The 18,595-nt window shown below is 42.7% G+C and overlaps 1 protein-coding gene across 2 annotated transcripts in view; it reads left to right on the top strand.

Moving 5' to 3' along the window:
- Positions 1-18,595, top strand: part of KLF12 (Kruppel like factor 12) — a 1,947,649-nt gene that overhangs the window by 1,927,562 nt on the left and 1,492 nt on the right. For both annotated transcript variants that reach the window (XM_044085623.1, XM_044085625.1), the window contains exon 8: positions 18,077-18,595. This exon is cut by the window's right edge and continues 1,492 nt beyond it. In XM_044085623.1, the coding sequence (XP_043941558.1) occupies positions 18,077-18,258 (182 nt within the window). In that variant the 3' untranslated portion in view covers positions 18,259-18,595. The remainder of the gene's footprint in view (positions 1-18,076) is intronic.

Genomic DNA, 18,595 nt, shown 5'->3' with positions numbered 1-18,595 from the left:
CGTAGTCGGGTGTCGCTTTTGTGCTAGGTTCAATAAGCGCACTATTAAGTGAAGGTTAGATTGTGCTAGGCTGGTCTTCGGTAAGCGGTGCAATTATAATATGCCGTCAGATTCTCCGGCGCCCGCTTCCACGAAGAAGCGCAAAGACAAAGCGGTTAAACCCAGGCAGGATGAGTCGTCCGTTCCGGACGCCGGTTCTTTGGAGGCTTCAGTGGAACCGGTGGTTCCGATGGAGTCTTCTCTGCAGTCTCAGGGGGAGACTTTGATTTTGCAGGATGTGGCCTCTCAAGAGGCAGGTCAGGCTGAAGGGGCTTCTCAGGTTACTGTACTCCCCTCCCTTCCCAGGGTGGTTAGGCCCTCTCCTTCTGTTTCCAAGGCTTCTTCCAGAGGCAGGCCAGGTTTAGCTTCTGTTGGTGTCACTCCTAGTTCAGCAGGGTCTGTGCCTAAGAAGCACATGCTTAAAATGGCAGAAGATTTGATTACTCTGATTAGAGGTTCTTTGCCCCCTCCTGATAAGAGGCCTAGGGTGGAACCAGAGTTAGAAAGTTTTGAACAGACTTCGGATGTTTCAGAGTCTTCGGCTGAAGACTTGCAGGAGTACACTCCTTACTCTGATTCTGATGCAGAAGATTCCACTCCTTCTGCTTCTCCTCCAGAGGATTTTTCTTTTTCAGAGACTCTTCATTCTATGAGGGAACATTTTAAGTGGGAAGGTCAGGACTTCTCTGATTCACGGAAAAGGCTTAGGGAATTTTTGTTTTTACCTCAACATAGGCCCTTAGCTATACCTCCTGTTCTGGATGTTGTGCAAGATGTATTTTCAGAGGCTTCACTTAATCCTGATTCTCTGCCTCCTGCGCCTGTTAAACCGGATAGGTATTACAGGGTGCCTGAGGCTCATAAATATCTCTATAAGAGTCCTAGGGCGGACCCAGAAACTATTAGTCAGGGACCTAAGGGTGTCAGGGCCTCTGTTGTAAAGAATCCGGTTCCTCTAGATAAAGAGGCCAGAGCTTTGGATAGATGGGGAAAGAAGGTCTATACATCTTCTACCTTAGCAATGAGGGCTTTGAATTGCCAGTTTCATATGTTGAAATATCAAAATTTTCTTCTTTCTCAATTGAAATCTAAGGTGGATGCTCTGGCAGAAGGCATTGAGTGTAAAGAATTACAAGATATGGTGCATGTCTCTGAACAGGTGGGTAAGCACTCTTTACAGTGTGGTTTTGATGCTTTGCAGGCCTCTTCTAGGGTGGCTGCCACTGGTTCAGTTCTTCGCAGGCATGCCTGGCTTAAGGATCAGAATTTATCTGACCATGTTAAGACAAGGATTTTGGATGCTCCTTTGCAGTCTGAAGTGTTGTTTGGTCCACCTGTGGAATCAGTATTGAAGAAAATGGAAGACAAGGCTAAGTCTATGCAGACTGTTAAAGATTTTTTGCAAGTTCAGCCTCCGAAGTTTAGTAGGAATTGGCCTGCTAAGGGGTGGACGTATCCTTCTTATGATGCTCAGTCTAGGGGTAGATCTAGACGTGGCAGGGGTAGAGCTCAGAGTTCCTTCAGACCTAGAACAGGGAGTTCACCTGCACAATCTTCGAGTGAGGGCAGGGGCCAGTCCTTTCGTAAACAGGCCCAATGACCTACTTTTTCAGCTGCCAGATCCTTCTTGCCTGGCAGCACCTTTGGGAGGACGGTTGGCACTCTTCAAGGAAAATTGGATTTTAATTACCCAGGACAAATGGGTATTGGATATCATACACCAAGGTTACAAGTTTTATTTCCATACCTTGCCTCCTTTCAAAGGCATGCCAGACGTTCCTCCTCAGCAAAGACTAGAGGCTCACAAACAGATTTCTCTACTACTTCAAATAGGAGCTATACAACCGGTCCCTCTGCCAGAAGTGGGCCTAGGATTTTATTCTCGCCTGTTTCTAGTACCAAAGAAAGGGAACACGTGGAGACCAATTCTGGATTTATCTATCCTCAACACATATCTGGACATTCCCAAGTTCAAAATGTTGACGTTACAACAGCTTTTACCTCTGCTGGGCAAAGATCACTGGATGGTGACTCTGGATCTCAAGGAGGCTTACCTTCATGTTCCTATCAGGCCCTGTTGCAGGAAGTATCTGCGTTTTCGGGCTGGGACTTTTCATTATCAGTTCTCTGCATTGCCCTTTGGCTTATCTACTGCGCCCAGAGTGTTCACGAAGGTTCTGGCTCCAGTGGTAGCTTTCTTCAGGCTAAGAGGAGTACAAATCTATCCTTATTTGGACGATTGCCTGATTCTGGCTCAAGGAAAGGACGAACTTCTTCATCATTTACAGTATGTGATGGCAGTGTTAAGATGCCTAGGGTATTCTGTGAACGAAATAAAGTCCAGTCTAGTACCCTCTCAGGACATGTGCTTTCTGGGTGTGAGACTGAATACAGCATCCCAGATGGCCTTTTGACCCCGGACAAACAAAAGAATCTTTCTCTTTACTTCCACCAATTGTCTCGTCAGTCCAGGCTGACTGCAAGGACAGTCCTTCAAGCCTTGGGGTTCATGGCATCTTGTATTCTGGTACTTCCCAATGCCAAACTGCATATGAGGAAGCTACAATGGTATCTCAAAATGTATGGACGCAACACTGCCAAGATATGGACACTGTCATTCAGATAATACCTTGCATTCAAAAGGAATTTTTGTGGTGGGCTCAGGAATGTCACCTAAACAAGGGACTCTCTGTGACCCGACCAGAGGCGAGTCAGATTCTAACGACAGATGCCTCAGACAAAGCTTGGGGAGCTCATCTAAATGGAAAATGGGTACAAGACACGTGGCCTGCCAGACTTCAACATTTACATATCAACTTGAAGGAGATGTTAGCAGTCCAATTTGCATTGATAGCTTTCAAGGATTTACTTCTTCCAGGGCAGGTGTTGATTCAAACAGACAACACAACTGTCATGTGGTACATCAACAAGCAAGGGGGGACACATTCATATCCTCTATGCAGACAAGCAATGATTTTGTGGGAGACTGCTCTCAGTTTACAGCTAAACCTTCAGGCAAGGTTTCTGCCAGGAGCACAGAACTCCTTAGCAGATGTGTTGAGCAGACAAATTATGGATCCCCACGAGTGGAAATTGGATCCTCATGTATTTCAAAAATTGACAGTGTTATGGGGAACTCCAGACATAGATCCGTTCGCTTCTCCACTAAATTACCAGCTGCCAAAGTTTTGCACAAAAAGGTTTCATCCCACAGCTTGGAAAGTGGATGCTCTCTCATTCAATTGGAGCAATCTTCACGTGTATGCCTTTCCACCACTGCCTCTCCTCCCAAAGGTACTCCTGAAGGTCAGACAGGACAAGCCAACCATGATTTTAATAGCTCCGGATTGGCCTCGACAGCACTGGTACCCATTACTGAGAAGTCTGGTATGGGAGCCTCCATGGCCTTTGCCTTCGATTCCACACCTGCTGTCTCAGGAGAACAGTCATTTACTCAATGTCAAACTTCACTCTCTGCATCTAACAGCCTGGCATATTCTGTTTTAAACCCTGGAGGGTCTCGGCTTTCACAACAAGTTTTGAATGTTATTTTGGAGGCCAGAAGGCCTACTACAAGGAAAGTTTACGCAGATAAATGGAGGAGATTTTTAATTTGGAGTACAGCTAAGGACTTTGATGTTTCTAAACCTAATTTAAGTGTTGCTCTTCAATACCTTACTGAGTTATTGGACAAAGGTTTGTCCTTCTCCTCTATAAAGGTTCATGCTGCTGCAATTTCTGCTCACTATGACTGTGACCCACCATTATTTTCTCATCCTTTGTTTAAGCAATTCCTTAGAGGGGCAAAGAATTTAAGACCCCCACGTAGAGCTCCTACTCCTGCTTGGGATTTCAATTTTGTGTTGGAGAAACTCACTCTACAACCTTTTGAGCCTGCAGCTACTGCCGAGTTGAAATATTTATCATGGAAGACTGCTTTTTTGTTGGCCATTACCTCTGCGAGAAGGGTTTCTGAATTACAGGCCCTTATGGCGGTTGAGCCTTTCTTAATTTTCCACAAGGATAGGGTGTCTTTGCGTACTAACCCTTCCTTTATGCCTAAAGTGGTTTCTAGTGTGGCTTTAAAGCAAACTATTCATTTGTCTACTTTTTATGCAAACCCCCAAAATAAAGGGGAGAAGATTTTGCACACTTTGGATATACACAGACAGTTGAGATATTATTTGAGCAGAACTAAAGGGTTCAGGCAGTCTCAGCAGTTGTTTGTTTCATTTGCTTTGGGTTCTCAGGGCAAACCTGTTTCAAAACAAACTATTTCTAAGTGGATTGGTTTTTGTATTGCTTTCTGTTATTCCCATCATGGTAAGGAGATTCCAGCTGGGATTAGGCCTCATTCCACTAGGGCTACTGCCACTTCTACAGCTTTTTTAAGGGGGGTGGCTACTAAGGATATTTTGGAGGCAGCTACTTGGAGTTCAGTGCATACTTTCTCTAAGCATTACCACCTTCCACTTTATTCTAAATCTAGGGCTGGATTTGCCACTGCAATTTTACAGGGCATTTTGGCAGCTCCTAATGCTTTATAGTTTTGCCATCCTCCCTTACCTCTGCTTTGGGTTTCTACCCATATGTAAGGACTGCAGCAATGTGAGATGAAGAACATAGTACAGTTTTGTACCTACCATAAATGTAGATGTTCGAAGATCCACATAGCTGCAGTCCAATTTACCCTCCCTCCTTCCCCTCTGTAGTTAGAGGTGGTTGTGTGGTTTGGGTTGTAAATTTTGTAAATATGGTTAGTGCAGGGGTGGTTGGTGGTTCTTTGCTGTTTTTTGGCTTTGGACTTTCTTTTTAGGGCCTTCTGACATCTGGGGCAAGAAAAGACTGAGGATATGACGTCGGTCATGCGCTTTTGTACCCTGACGTCCTGATGTCAGTTTTAAGCGCCTTGACCGACGTCAGCCTAATACTTTGGTATTCGGGCCGACCGAGGACAGCGGACTACCCATATGTAAGGACTGCAGCAATGTGGATCTTCGAACATCTACATTTATGGTAGGTACAAAACTGTACTTTTTCTCTTCTGAAATTATGGCACAAGCCATTGTTTTAATAGCATGATGTACAAAAATGTTGTTTAGTTGTATTCTTGCTGACTTAACTGAAGTTGTGCTTGCTGACCATTGCATCCCACTCATCCTTGTAAGTTTTTAGACTTCCATATCTTTATTTCAGATTCTAGTTTACATTTATTTATTTATTTATTGACATTTGGTAACCGGGAAAGTCTTGCTGGGTCGGAAACCCATTTTCAGTGGAGGCCCGGGGAGAAAAGCTCCTACAGTAAATTTAATACAAAAAGCAGTACATGTTACATCACAGTTTATGTAGTGCAAGGTTCAATCAGCATTACAAAGTTCTCATAACAAACAATTATGACAGTGGAGAAAAATGTTTAAAGACTTTTGCATTTGTATAAATATTTACAAAGCAAAAAAAAACAGTCACTAAATAGAGACCAAAAACATCTTTTGAAATTGAGAATGACAGGTAATAATAGACATAAATTAGTTTGGACCTGATAGTAGGATGCAAGAGGGTAAGAAGAAGAGAAGGCAAAGACGTGGGGTAGTGAAAAATAGAGGATGAGAGGCACAGATGGACACCAACTAGATTGGCAGAGATAGTAGGATGCTAGAGGGTATGGAGTAGAGAGAGGAACCCATGGCACAGTGGAAAGGATAAGTATTAGGTTGAGCATATGCAGGTCCAGGAATTATAGAAGTAGTTTTTTAGTGTAGTTTTAAAATTTCTGGAAGCTTCTTCCAACTTAGTTCTTTACTCCATTCACTTATCATAGACTCAAAACTTGTTGCATCGGTGTAAAATAAAATAAGGCTTTTTAGTTACTTTGCCATGGTATGATTGTTCTTTCCCTCTAAAAAAAAACAAGTCATTAGCTTGAGAAATGTGTGCCAAGACTATTCTGCCTTCCCTGTTGAGGTAAATACTATGGCATGTCAGTCTTTAGGTTGTTTCTCAATTTAACATCTGTTATCCAAAATAAAGAAATTGAAATTTGTATTCTATAATGAGTTTATTCTGTTTAACTGTTTAATGAACCTTTGTAATGTAGATAGTAAGAATTGATGTAGACACTGTGTAGAAAGTTGTTTTATTTTGTTAGTGTATTTGCTGTTCTGTATACAGTATCAATAAGATATTAAAAGTGACAATTTATCCAAAGAATAAAAGCTACCCTGCCTTACTTTTCTTGTTTATCCTCATTACCTCTAGCTATAGAACTCTTTGGTTCATAGGTTCATAGGTTCATACTAGGCTATCTGCCCTAGGGCATTTATAAGCCTAGCCAGAGTGTGTTTGGCTTTCGCCACCCATTTTAAATGAATTATGCTATGCCCTTTTTCGAGGTTAGTATACTGTGCCTCTGTCTAACAGTGATACAGAAGTGATACCCAGGGTAAACCTACTATCTCCCATCCACTCATCAAGATTCCTCTTGAAGAGAGTCAATGAGGGACTCTGCCTAACCTGGACTGGGATTTTATAGAGTGAAGGGAGCCTCTGGGTTATGAATCTGTCCCTCCAGCATGTCCTATTTATTTCAGTGCTGAGGTTCAAGTCTCTTGAACGCGTACCTCGATGGGATTTGGATTTTCTGAGGTGCAGCATGTCCATTAATTCCGGGTTGGACATGGCTTTATACGTCAGGCACAGATCGCCTCTGAGCAGGCGGTATGCCACTGAGTAGAGCTGGAGTTTCTTTAACCGGGCAGCATATGGCATCTGTTTGAGCCCTTTGATCCTCTTGGTGAGGTACTTTTGGGGTCTTTCCAGTTGCTGCAGGTGTCTGGTAAGGTACATCCCAAAAGGGGCATTGTACTCAATTATGGGCCTGATGAGGGATGAGTAAAGAGGCACGATGACCTCCCCTGATCTAGATGTGAATCCCTTCATGATTAGGTGGGCTATATAAAATGTTTTTCTAACCACTTTGGCCATGTGGTTGTCAAATGAGAGATTGCTATCAACTTGGGTCCCCAGGTCCCTAATTACTTCTTCCGTACTTAATGGATTACCACCTATGTGGTAATTTGTGGGCACTTTGTTTTTGCCAAAGGGGATGACTATACATTTTTTGGTGTTTAGCTTAAGGCCATGGCTCTGGCACAGGTGTCTGTTTCTATGAGGCCCTTTTGTAGGATGCTTGTGTTGGCTGGAGAGTCTATTATGGCACCCAGTTTGCAGACATCTGCGAACTTGGTCAGCAACAGTCCTTCCATGTTAACCTGTACCTCCGAGAAATATATACCGAACAAGAGAGGTCCCAGGACTGAGCCTTGTGGGATGCCACTTGTAACTGGTTTGGAGTCTGACATGGCTCCAGCAATTCTAACCATGTGGATTCTGTCCTTGAGCCAGTTTGCAACCCATCTAGTGACATAGGGGTTTATATTTAAGCTGGTGAGCTTATCTATAATGCTCGAGTGGGGTATTGTATCGAAGGCTTTTGCAAGGTCCAAGTAGGCTGTGTGGACCACCTTCCCCTCGTTAATGGCCTTGGTGACTGTTTCAAAGAAATCAACCAGGTTTAAGAGGCAGGATCTGCCCTTAACAAAGCCGAACTGGGTAGGATCCAGTGTCTGTAGGTCCCCAATATCTTTATTTATCAGGTCCATGATGATCCTTTCCATAGCTTTGCAGACCAAGCTAGTCAAGCTTATGGGGTGATAGTTTCCAGGATCCGTTGAGGCACCACCTTTGTGGAGAGGGACCACTGTTACTGTATGCCACTCTTTGGGTACATATCCTGTAGTAAGGCTGAGATTGAACAGTAGTTTTATGTTTGGGTTTAGTTCTTCTTGGAGTTCATGTAGGATGCAGCTCGGGACACTGTCTGGTCCCATTGATGCTGTGTTTTTTGCTTTGAAGAGGGTGGCTCTTACTTGAGCATCTGAGATGTTAGGGGGGCAGCACTCTGCTGGGATAGATATTTGCCCATTTGATGGGGAACGGGGGGAGATGTTTGTGCTGAACCTGTCAGCTAGGATGTTGGCAATGTCTGTGGGTTCGGTGTATTATTTGTCATTTTGGACTAATTCTGAGCATATCTGGGAATTCCCACCCAGGTTCCTAACATAACTAAAGAAAGCCTTGTGATTATCCTTAGTGTCCTGTGCAATATTTCTCTCGAAGCTGGCCTTAGACGATTTTATGAGTGCCCATAGTTTTTTGCTAATACTGATCAGAGATGCCTTCCCTTTTTGGGATTTTGCTCTATCATGTAGTAGCTTCCTCCTTCTATTGTATAGTTTGTTTATGGCTGGGGTCCACCAGACAGGACGCCTAACTTTGGAGGATTGGGTCTTGGTTTTATTTGGGATTTCATGATCCATGCATTCCTGAAGATGTTCATAGAATGCGTTTATAAAGGATTCTGTGGTCTGGGCCGTATTTTCCACAGGCCCGGGGGGTTTGAAGGATTCCACCTCAGTTTTGAGGAGTGTGAAATTTGCTTTAGAGAAGTTTTTCACTGTGGTTTTCTGGGCAGGGGCTGGGGTCAGAATGTGAATATCTAGTGAGATTAGTTTATGGTCTGATCTTACCAGTGAGGGATGCACTTCTGGTCTGGAGCATAGAGTCCCCATGTTGGTGATGATCAGGTCCAGTATGTTTTCCCCTCTTGTGGGAGTGGCAACAAGTTGTTCCATAGCATTTGAGTTTATAAATTCTAGGAACCCTTGGTCTAGGGTGTTGGAGCTAGAGTAATACTCCCAGTCTGTGTTAGGGTAGTTGAAGTCGCCCAATATAATGGTGTTTGGAGAGACCTTCATATTTTCCAGTGTTCTCAGGAAGACCGAGTGGGGTTCCTGGGTTTGGGAGGGTGGTCTGTAGCAGGCTATAAACTGGAAGGCAGTTTTACCCACTGTTAGTTGCACATCGATAGTCTCTGATGCTTCGTGCTATGCCACCAACCTGGAGGTGTGGGTATCTTTGACGAATATTGATACTCCCCCTCCTTTTGTGGTTCGGTCCAAATTTTGGGGCCGAAAAACATGGTATGAGGTATAGCCTGGTAGTGCTGGGGTGCTCTCAGGAGCCTTGAACCAGGTTTCTGTTACTGCACAGATATCGATGTTCTCCATGCTAAGGAGAGTTTCGAGTGCGTGCATCTTGAGGTTTAGACTTCTGGCGTTGAGTAGCATTACTCTTAGTTTCTTATCCCTTGTGATACCTATGGAGGAGGGTTTGTCTTTTGAGCCTTGCCTAAAAAGGCACTATGGGGGTGGCAAGAGCCTTTGCCAATATCGAAAATCCCAGGGGTGACAGGTGCAAGCCTTCCCTAGCGAAGCATCGTGGCTTGTCGAGCATGTCATCCCAGGCAGACAGGCATTGGATCCCCTTTGAATGACACCAATAATTAAGCCAATTGTTGAAATTGATCATCTTGTCTTCATATTGTAGCATCATTCTTGGTGAGGGTAAGATGCTACTCAAGGTCAGGGTCATACCGGCCTGGGTTACATGCTCAGAGAGCTCCTATATGTCTCTTTTCATGTAGTCCAGGGAGGTACGTCTCAGGTCATTCACTCCAGCATGGACAGTGACTGAGTCATATTTGTACTTGCCTTGGAGTGACCTGAGTGCTTGTGTTATGTGATGGATCCTAGCGCCCAACAGGCAGCTCACTGTGACCTTCTCCTTGTTCAGCCTGGTGAGCGGGAAGTCAGTGTGCCTGATGATAGAGTCACCTATTACAAGTGTATCAGGTGTGTTGTTTAGCCTTAAGGGCTGTGACTGTTCGGCACACTGGCTTTGTGAGCTATGTGTTGCACGTGTTTTGTTTTGGGGTAGTGGTTGCTTGGGTGTCTGCTTTGGAGGTCTCTGCTGCTTAGGCAGATTTTTATTTAGAGCCTCCGAGTATGTTTTTGTGTGTTTGTGTGTTTGGTTTGCTGTCGTGGTAGGTCAATGTGAGACTGGAATTGTAGTGAGTGTGGTTTCCTTCTCCTCCTGACTGGTTACGCCAGTACTGAGTTGAGAGAGCTTAGCCTCCAGTTTGGCTATATGGTTGCATCTCTCACATGTGTTGGAATTTGTTGGGAGGAGGAGATGGTTGTCTGTGTACATGCGGCAGTTGTAACATTGCCTCAAGATTCCCAGATTCACCAGTTGGACCAAAGAGGAGATTGACAACTGACCTTTGGACATGCTAGAATAGTATTGGGAATTCCTTTATAACTGAAAAAAGGGCCAATGGGGAACAAAGTACTCAAGGGGAGTTTGTGAGTGTGTAGTGCTTTTAATTTTTTAGTGCAATGCTTGAGACAACTAACTTTTCTTAAAGTTTTTGTGTAATTTTACGTTCCTTCTTTTATTATAATGTCATGTTTTTCTTTATAGGTTCATAGGTGTTTACAAGGCTAATGACCACATGGGCCTTTTTAAGCCTAGCCATGCATTCCAAATCTCTGACAAGTTCTGGTACCCTTGATAAGTGTAAGCAGGGGCTTGGCAGATGAACCATTTACAGGTTGCCTGTGTCCATTAGAGTTATAGGTGCCAAACCAGGGATGAATTTCTTGTTCCCCATCCAGTTGCCCAAGTCACACTTGAATTGGGTTAGGGAGGAACTCTGCTTCACATGGAAGGGGAGCCTGTTCCAGAAATGGGGTAGTTTCTGGAATACATACCTGTCTCTCCACCAGGTCCTATTTATATCACAGGCAAGGTTTAAGTCTTTAGAATGGGTTGTTCTGGTGCTGTTTGTTTTGTGGATAAGAAAGAGGCCCATCAGAGTGGGAGTGGAGTCTGGCAATGCCCCGTATGCCAGGCATAGATCTCCCCTCAACAGCCTGTAGGAGACAGAACAGGTATACTGCCTTGAAGCAGTCTGCATAGGACATTGTACATATGCCCTGTATTCTTTTAGTGATGAACCTCTATGGATGTTCCAGTTGTTTGATATGCCTGGTTACGTATGTACCAAGAGGACATTGTACTCTTCTAAATTCTTCTAAATTAAATTTAAAGATCATGCTGCTAAATGCTAGGAGTCTTAGCATGAAACTGCATTCACTGCAAGCATTTCTTGCCCTGGAGGATGCTGACATTTGTGCAATCACTGAAACGTGGTTCAAAGCTGTGGAGAGCACACCAGCCTTACCAGGTTACTTATCCTACTATACTTTCAGATCCCAAATGGAGGGCTACAATACCAAAGAAGGTGGAGTTTCAATATTCATCAAAGACATACATACCTCCATTCTGGTCAAATGGTATGACACACAGGCAACACGTCAAGTGCAGTTAACTGTTGACAAAACACATATTCAAAATCATGGCTAGCTGCAGAACCCCAACCCTCTCCACCTATCTGGACTTACTTGCATCCATCAAGATTCAACCCTCTACCCTGATCCTGGGTGACTCTAACTATTCAACCATAGAGTGGAAGACCTATTCTAACCCAGAGATTCCTCGACTTCGTCAATGCCAGTGCATTGGATCAGCTGGTCAACACCCTTATGAGAGGTGAAAATATCCTGGACCTGGTCCTAACCAACATGAGTAGCTACTGTAGCACTCCTACAGTGTCATCCTCCTTGCTAAGATCTAACCATAAAATGATCACTTTTGAAGTCACCATCTCCCCTGACCCCCCCCCCCCGTCAAGGTAAAATGAAAAAAACTTTTCCAAAGCTGACTACAGTCTCCTCAGAGAAGGTATAAGCAGCTTCACAACCACCATCCCTTCAGTCGGAACTAGCACTATTGTCCAAGCCTACACCAAAAAACTATATGAGCACCCACATAGCCATATGGACTCAGCAATACCTGACATGACCAAATAATTTTCCTCAAGGAAGAGTGAACCTGTTGGATGGACAGCAGCAATAAACAAGCTCTATAATAAAAGGAAAAAATTGCTGTCCAGAACCAAGAAGGAGCAGGTGCCAAGTTGGAAGCAATCTCTCCTTTGTCTGAACAAGCAAATAAGGTCACTGGCGAAATCCTCTAAGGGTAACTTCGAGTCCAAATTGGCCACATCCACTAAGGACAATCATAAGGCCTTCTTCACATATGTCCGCAATCTCAAAGGTAACACCCAAATCTAGTCTGAACTAGTGGTCAATAACACCACATACACAAACGCCGCAGATATAGTCAACCTGCTGGAGACAGGTTCATTGAAAACTTCACCCCCCTGTCCCCCCATCAGTAAACCAGGACATCCTTAGCACCTACCCCCCTCCCCTCATCATGAGGGAGCAGGTCCTTAATGCCCTCTCAAAGGCAAAAAATACAGTCTCCATGGGACCCCATAACATCCCTGGCTGTATCCTCCATGAACTCAGTCATGAGCTGTCAGCTCCATTAGCCACCCTATTCAACCAAAGCCTTAGCACTGGCTTCATCCCAGCTGAATGGTCGACAGCCACTGTCATCCCTCTACACAAACATGGAGCGTCCACTGACCCAGGCAGTTATAGGCCCAACAGCCTGATTTGAAAGGCCATGGAATGTATTATCATGGACCTTATAAACAAGGACATTGGCAACCTCCAAGTGCTTGACCCCACACAGTTTGGCTTTGTCAAAGGGAGATCATGCCTATTAAACTTGGTAGACTTCTTCAAAACAGTCACCAAAGCAATGGATGAGGGGAAGACTGTGCACACTGCCTAACTTGACCTAGCCAAAGCCTTTGACACTATTCCCCACTCTGGCATAATAGATAAATTCTTCCAGCTAGGCATCAACCCATATGTTACCAGATGGGTAGCAAACTGGCTCACTGATAGAACCTACTCAGTCAAAGTAGGGGAAGCCACCTCTAGTGGTCGACCTGTAATGAGCTGTGTTCCCCAAGGATCGGTCTCTGGGTCTCTACTGGTGCGGATATACTTTTATGAGGTGCAAGCCAAAACTAGAGGTCTGTGGCTGACCAAGCTTGGTGCTGTCTTGAATTCCCCTAGTGATGTGAACACACTCCAAAAGGGCCTTACTCAAACTAATGACTGGTGCCAGAAGCATGGCCTCAAACTGCCAAGAAATGCATAATTATCCCCTTTGGGGAAAATGGCATCCCCACTAATTATCACATTAATAACAATGTACTAAGCATGTAATCAGTCATGAGGGACTTTGGCACCCAGGTTGATAGAAACCTCACTTTTGACTGCCATGTTGCCTTTGTTGTACAGAAGGCTCTCTACATGGCCCACCTCATAAATAAGGGTATTTCATCCAAGAACAAGGAGGTCATAACATCTCTGTACTCCTCTATTATCAACCCCATTATTGAGTACAATGTCCCCTTTGGCATGTACATTGCCAAGCACATGCAGCAGTTGGAGAGACCACAGAGGTTCCTGACCAGGAAAATCCAGGGTCTCAAACACCAGTCCTATACAAATAGGCTAAAAGCTCTGTCTCTCTACTCAGTATCATACAGAGTGCTCAGTGGTGACCTGTGTCTGGCATACAAGGCCATCTCAGACCCAGCCTTGATGGAGTTGCTGCATATCAATAACACAAACTCCACTCAAGCAACCTGCACGCAAGGCACTAACCTGGTCTGTGACATTAATAGAACTTGTTGGCAGGATAGATTTGTGTCCCAAAGACTCCCCCATTTGTTGAATATACTACCTCTCCATATCAAGCAGAGTACCTCCCTAGCCCTCTTTAAGAGAAACCTGGATGACTGGATGGGAAAAAGAAAATACACCCCTGGGATAACACCTGTGTCCCTGCTGGACAGGGGAAACAGGTGCTAACTTTGAGGGAACATGGACAGAATTCTTGGCTAGGCTTTTAAGGGCCTCCGGGCTAATAGCCTAGTATCATCCTATGAACCTATAGGTCTGATGAATGCCGAATACAGTGGAGAATGACTTCCTTGGACCTAGACTTCATACCTTTTTTTATAAGTTGCTCAGCATGGAATGATTTCCTCACTACTGTAGACACGTGATGGTCAAAGGCTGGATTACTGTCTTTGTGTGTTCCTAAGTCCCTGACTACTGGGTCAAGTCTAAGGGGAATGTTACCAATATGATATTTGCCAGGGGTGTATGACTTCACGAAGGATACTATTATGCATTTCTTGGCATTTCGTTTTAGTCCATGGCTCTGACACCTGTTGTTTGTCTGTCAGCCTTTCCTGGAGAACATTTGTGTCAGTGTGGGATTCAGTGCCAGCTCCTAGATTGCAAATTTAGTCAACCAGAGACCATTTATATTGGCCTTCACTTTTTTCCTTGAAACCGCTCATGTCATTTTGAAACTGTGAACCACTCATTAATTTTTATTTCAGCCCTTAACATCATTTATTATTTTTTCTGACACTGTTCAGAATTTTTGACTGCTCATCACAGTTTTGTCCATTGACATACTGAGTATGCCTAAATATCTAAATAGTTTTCTTATGTTTCAACTAAGAATACTCAGTGGGTTTTGGCGAAATTGCCTCATATATCCACTTATCAAATGTAGACTTCTGTTACATCGTGGCAGGGTGCAAAGTTCCATCATAACTGATTTTCTGTAAAAATGTGTATAGGTTCATAGGTTCATAGGTTCATACTAGGCTATCTGCCTGAGGGCATTTACAAGCCTAGCCCATAGTTTTGTGGCTTACGCCACCCCTTTAGTATGGGGAACTATACCCATTATTTTGCTGTGCCTCTGTTGAGCAGTGACACTGAGGTAATCCCTGGGGTATATCTGCGATCTCCCATCCATTGGTCAAGATTTCTCTTGAACAAGGCCAGTGAGGTGCGAGATGTATAGGAAGAACTTCTCTTCAAGGTTGGAAATGCAATGTGTTTCCAGAAAAATATTAGCTTTTAATTGCCATTCTGTCAGAGCTAAAAGTCATTTATATCTTTATAGCTGCTTGTCAGTGCTTTGAATTGGAATGGCATTCTAGGTTCAGTATATCTAGGTTTTCTAGTATAATGCCCTGAGACATTTACTAAGAAAGTTTTTGAAATATTGCCTCATTTACATGTGTAGCAAATATAAACATCTGTAGTCATTTGTTGACTGACAAAATTCTTTGAAAACCGTGTAATGAAGTTAAAGAAATTGTGGAATTACAGAGAAAAAGAAGTGTTTCCTTTTCCCAAAGCTATCCAATTAGTATGCTCAGAGAAGGGTGCAGGGTTACAGAGTGCTAGTTATGACCACACATAAAGCTTCAAGTTTCATTACGTTAGCTTTCTATAAAATATTATTTTATGGCTTCTGTACATTGTTGGATATGCAGTACAAATTCTGGGTATATCTCTGTTTAGCATTACATCAGATCTAAAGCTGACAAAATTTCTCAATAAAGGTAATATTTGTGCCACTGAAAATGTGTTACTACCTAAATCCTTATATTAGCCAGGGCAGAATGACCCAGTCATCTTTATTATAAGGCTTACAGGTAAGTTCTTACTGCTGGAATCTTAGTGTAAGTGTTTAAGCATAGCTGCCTAAAACATACTGTTCTAAGAAGGGTAGGAGGAATGAGGCAGCTGCCTTTCATGCCAAATTGTATGACATGCCAAAAAGTTTGATGGTTTACAAGCTGTCATTAAGAGATTGTGTGTGATCTTGCTTACTAGACAGTTTTTACAATCTCGCTGTTAAACTTTTGTTATTTTTTTTAATTGTTGGGTGAAATTTCCTTTAAAAATAGCAGAAGTTTAACAGCTGCATAGCTTATGGACTGCCTAATAAGTTACTCTGATTGTGATTGCTCATTAAACAGCTTATAAACTATCAAACTTCTGTTATTTTTTTAAATGCAGTGTGGAAAATTGCCTTTTAAAAGTGCAGTTTAACAATTTACAAGGTGTCTAATAAATTATCACTGTCATGATTCAATAATGTTATCTTGTGATGAGTTAAACTGTTTTTAAGGTTCAGAGTGGGGCACAAAATTGGGGCACTACAAAGAGTGCCACATTCCTTTGCTATAGGACTGTTAAAACATTTATTTAAAATTACAGTGGTTGTGGTATTGACTGTTAAATTCATCCATTTATTTTTGAGTGCATCATTCTCTTCAGACTTCTTGGAGAAACAACATCCTGTCTTAACAACTAATAAACATGAGAAAGATAAAGAATTCATAATGTAACACCAGTCCATTGTGAAATCCACACAAACACATGCATGTGAACAGTACGCACAGCTATGTACAATTTAGAAGACTGCGTATTCATCTACTAGCCTGTCTTTGGGATTTAGGAGTTAACCATATCATAGTAGAAACCCATGCTAACATGAAGAGAACATGTAAACTGTACAATGAAGACATCCTAGTTGAGAACTAAAGACTAGTTGCCTGAGACAGAAATGTGCACTGCTGTTTAACTGTCATGTGTGCAAAGTCTGATTATAGTGAACTTCTGTAAAGTATGGGTTTATGACTTTTCTTCTGGGTTGCAAACGCAGTATAGACCTAGAATATATTTGCATTTAGATGAAATTATATCAGCACCAAAGATCATCTGTATCTTCTGTAAAAGTAATATTGTTTGAAATTATAAATGTGATAGCATTATCCAATATAGGTATGTGAAGTGATGAGTAAATGTCTGTGTATCTCAAGTCACAAACAAAATTCACCTTTTAAATGAATGTCATTGTGTAGATTCCTGAGAATGTTGCTGCAATGTTTTTACCCTCTACCTGCACCTCTTTAACACATTTGTTCTGGGAGTAACAGGAGCTGAAGCTGAACATTTCTAGCCTAGGCAAGAAGCCTCTAGTCCATTTGTTCTACCCAGAAATCCTGATCAGCCCTTCATTCCCTTGCAGCAGCCAAGGAGTAAGAAATGGGCCAGCTTCCTGGTCCTGGGTGGACCTATCTTCATGGTTTTGGAGCACCTCTCTCAGGAACTACAACAAGTTCTGTCACTGTCTGTTGAAGTAAAGTATGTCTTTGCATGCTGAACCCCCCCCCCCCACCACTACATAGAATGAGGTGCACTATTGACAGTGTCAGTTCATCAGACCACTGGGTGTCCCCATATCGTGACACAGATCCACCTCCTCTACCCCAGGTGGGTGGGATGGCAGGGACCCCTCACTCCCATCCACCCTATCATGCTCCTACAGGCATACAAATCCTGTAAAGTGTTCATGAGCCACCTAGAGCTATTTTTGCACAATAAGAAATTAAAGAAAATGAGAAAGTGAAAGCAAAGGATAAAAAAGTGTGATAGTGTGGGCAATCTAGGGCAATACACGCATATAACCTCAATGACCTTGGCCTTTCTTCTCTGTCAAAAGAAAAGACATGGGAAATTAAACAAAGGTATTCACATATTTGTTAAGTAGTGTGTGGTTTAGTAGATGTTCTTTGACTGATAATGGCAAACCACAGTGTCAGTGATCAGCCTGGAAGACTGGAACTGCAACCTTCAAGATAAGCTTGAAGAAAAAATATTTCACAAAAGGAGATGATCGACTTTGTCTTATTGCTACATGAAGACTACAAGAGGGCAGTAAATAGCATCAAAATGAATGTTTTTGGCATAGGGAGTGTACGTGGGTAAAGAAACATTTGTAGTAACAACAAAAGGACCTTGAAATTGGGCATAAAAGAATTTTAGACTATATAATGCTAAAATGGGTTCATATTACATTATCAAAAGATAACGTAATTGAACGTTCAAAACATCGAAATGGCCGCATATCGAAGCTTTTATTGTGGGGGGCTGCACCCCCCCACTAAATATATATTCCAACTCCAAGATCATACTACAATGAGGAAAGGGCAAATATCCCAATCTTCACTGTACTGTGATCCCACAATGCGATCTTCGAAATGCGTCCATTTCAAAGTTCTGAGCATTCGATTATGTTATCTTTCGATAACGTAATAGGAACCCTGCTAAAACAAATACCTTAGAGGCATTGGTAACACAGATTTGACATGAAGTTACTGAGGGTGGGCTACCTATGGAGTAAAGGTGTTTTTCTATGTCAGTTTAGTGATTTCATAATTAATGTTGTTTTTCCATTTTAATATTTATTTTTCTTTTGCTTATAGGTGAGAAACCTTACAAGTGTACCTGGGAAGGCTGCACATGGAAATTTGCCCGTTCAGATGAACTGACAAGGCATTACCGGAAGCATACAGGAGTCAAGCCTTTCAAATGTGCAGACTGTGACCGTAGCTTTTCTCGCTCTGATCACCTGGCCCTTCATCGTCGGAGACATATGCTAGTTTGAAAATTATAATCTTCTGGAAGATTGTAAGAGCAGGGCCTCCTACTTGCACAGAATTCAGCAGGTCTGAATCCATTCCCTGTCAGTGTTACAACATGGGGATTCGGCAATGTCCTTAAAAGGAAGAAAAGAAATGCCACTCCATTCCTTTCTTTCACTTAAATTCCCATAACGACCTACCTAACCAGTTGTTTCACTGAAAAGATATTAATGATATGTAACTGGTCATCATTCTTACTATATTCATGTCTTTGAGAGCAAAACAGAGTCAAACGTTTGCGATACTGACATTTTCCTAATACTTTAACAGTGTTAATAAATGGTGAATATTTCCACTTGG

This window comes from Protopterus annectens, chromosome 10.part0 (assembly GCF_019279795.1).
Source record: "Protopterus annectens isolate FY-2018-M chromosome 10.part0, PAN1.0, whole genome shotgun sequence".
In the NCBI taxonomy this organism is placed as follows: Eukaryota; Metazoa; Chordata; order Ceratodontiformes; family Protopteridae; genus Protopterus; species Protopterus annectens.
The sequence above is the reverse complement of the archived record's forward strand: the minus strand, read 5'-3'. Positions and strand labels throughout refer to the sequence as shown.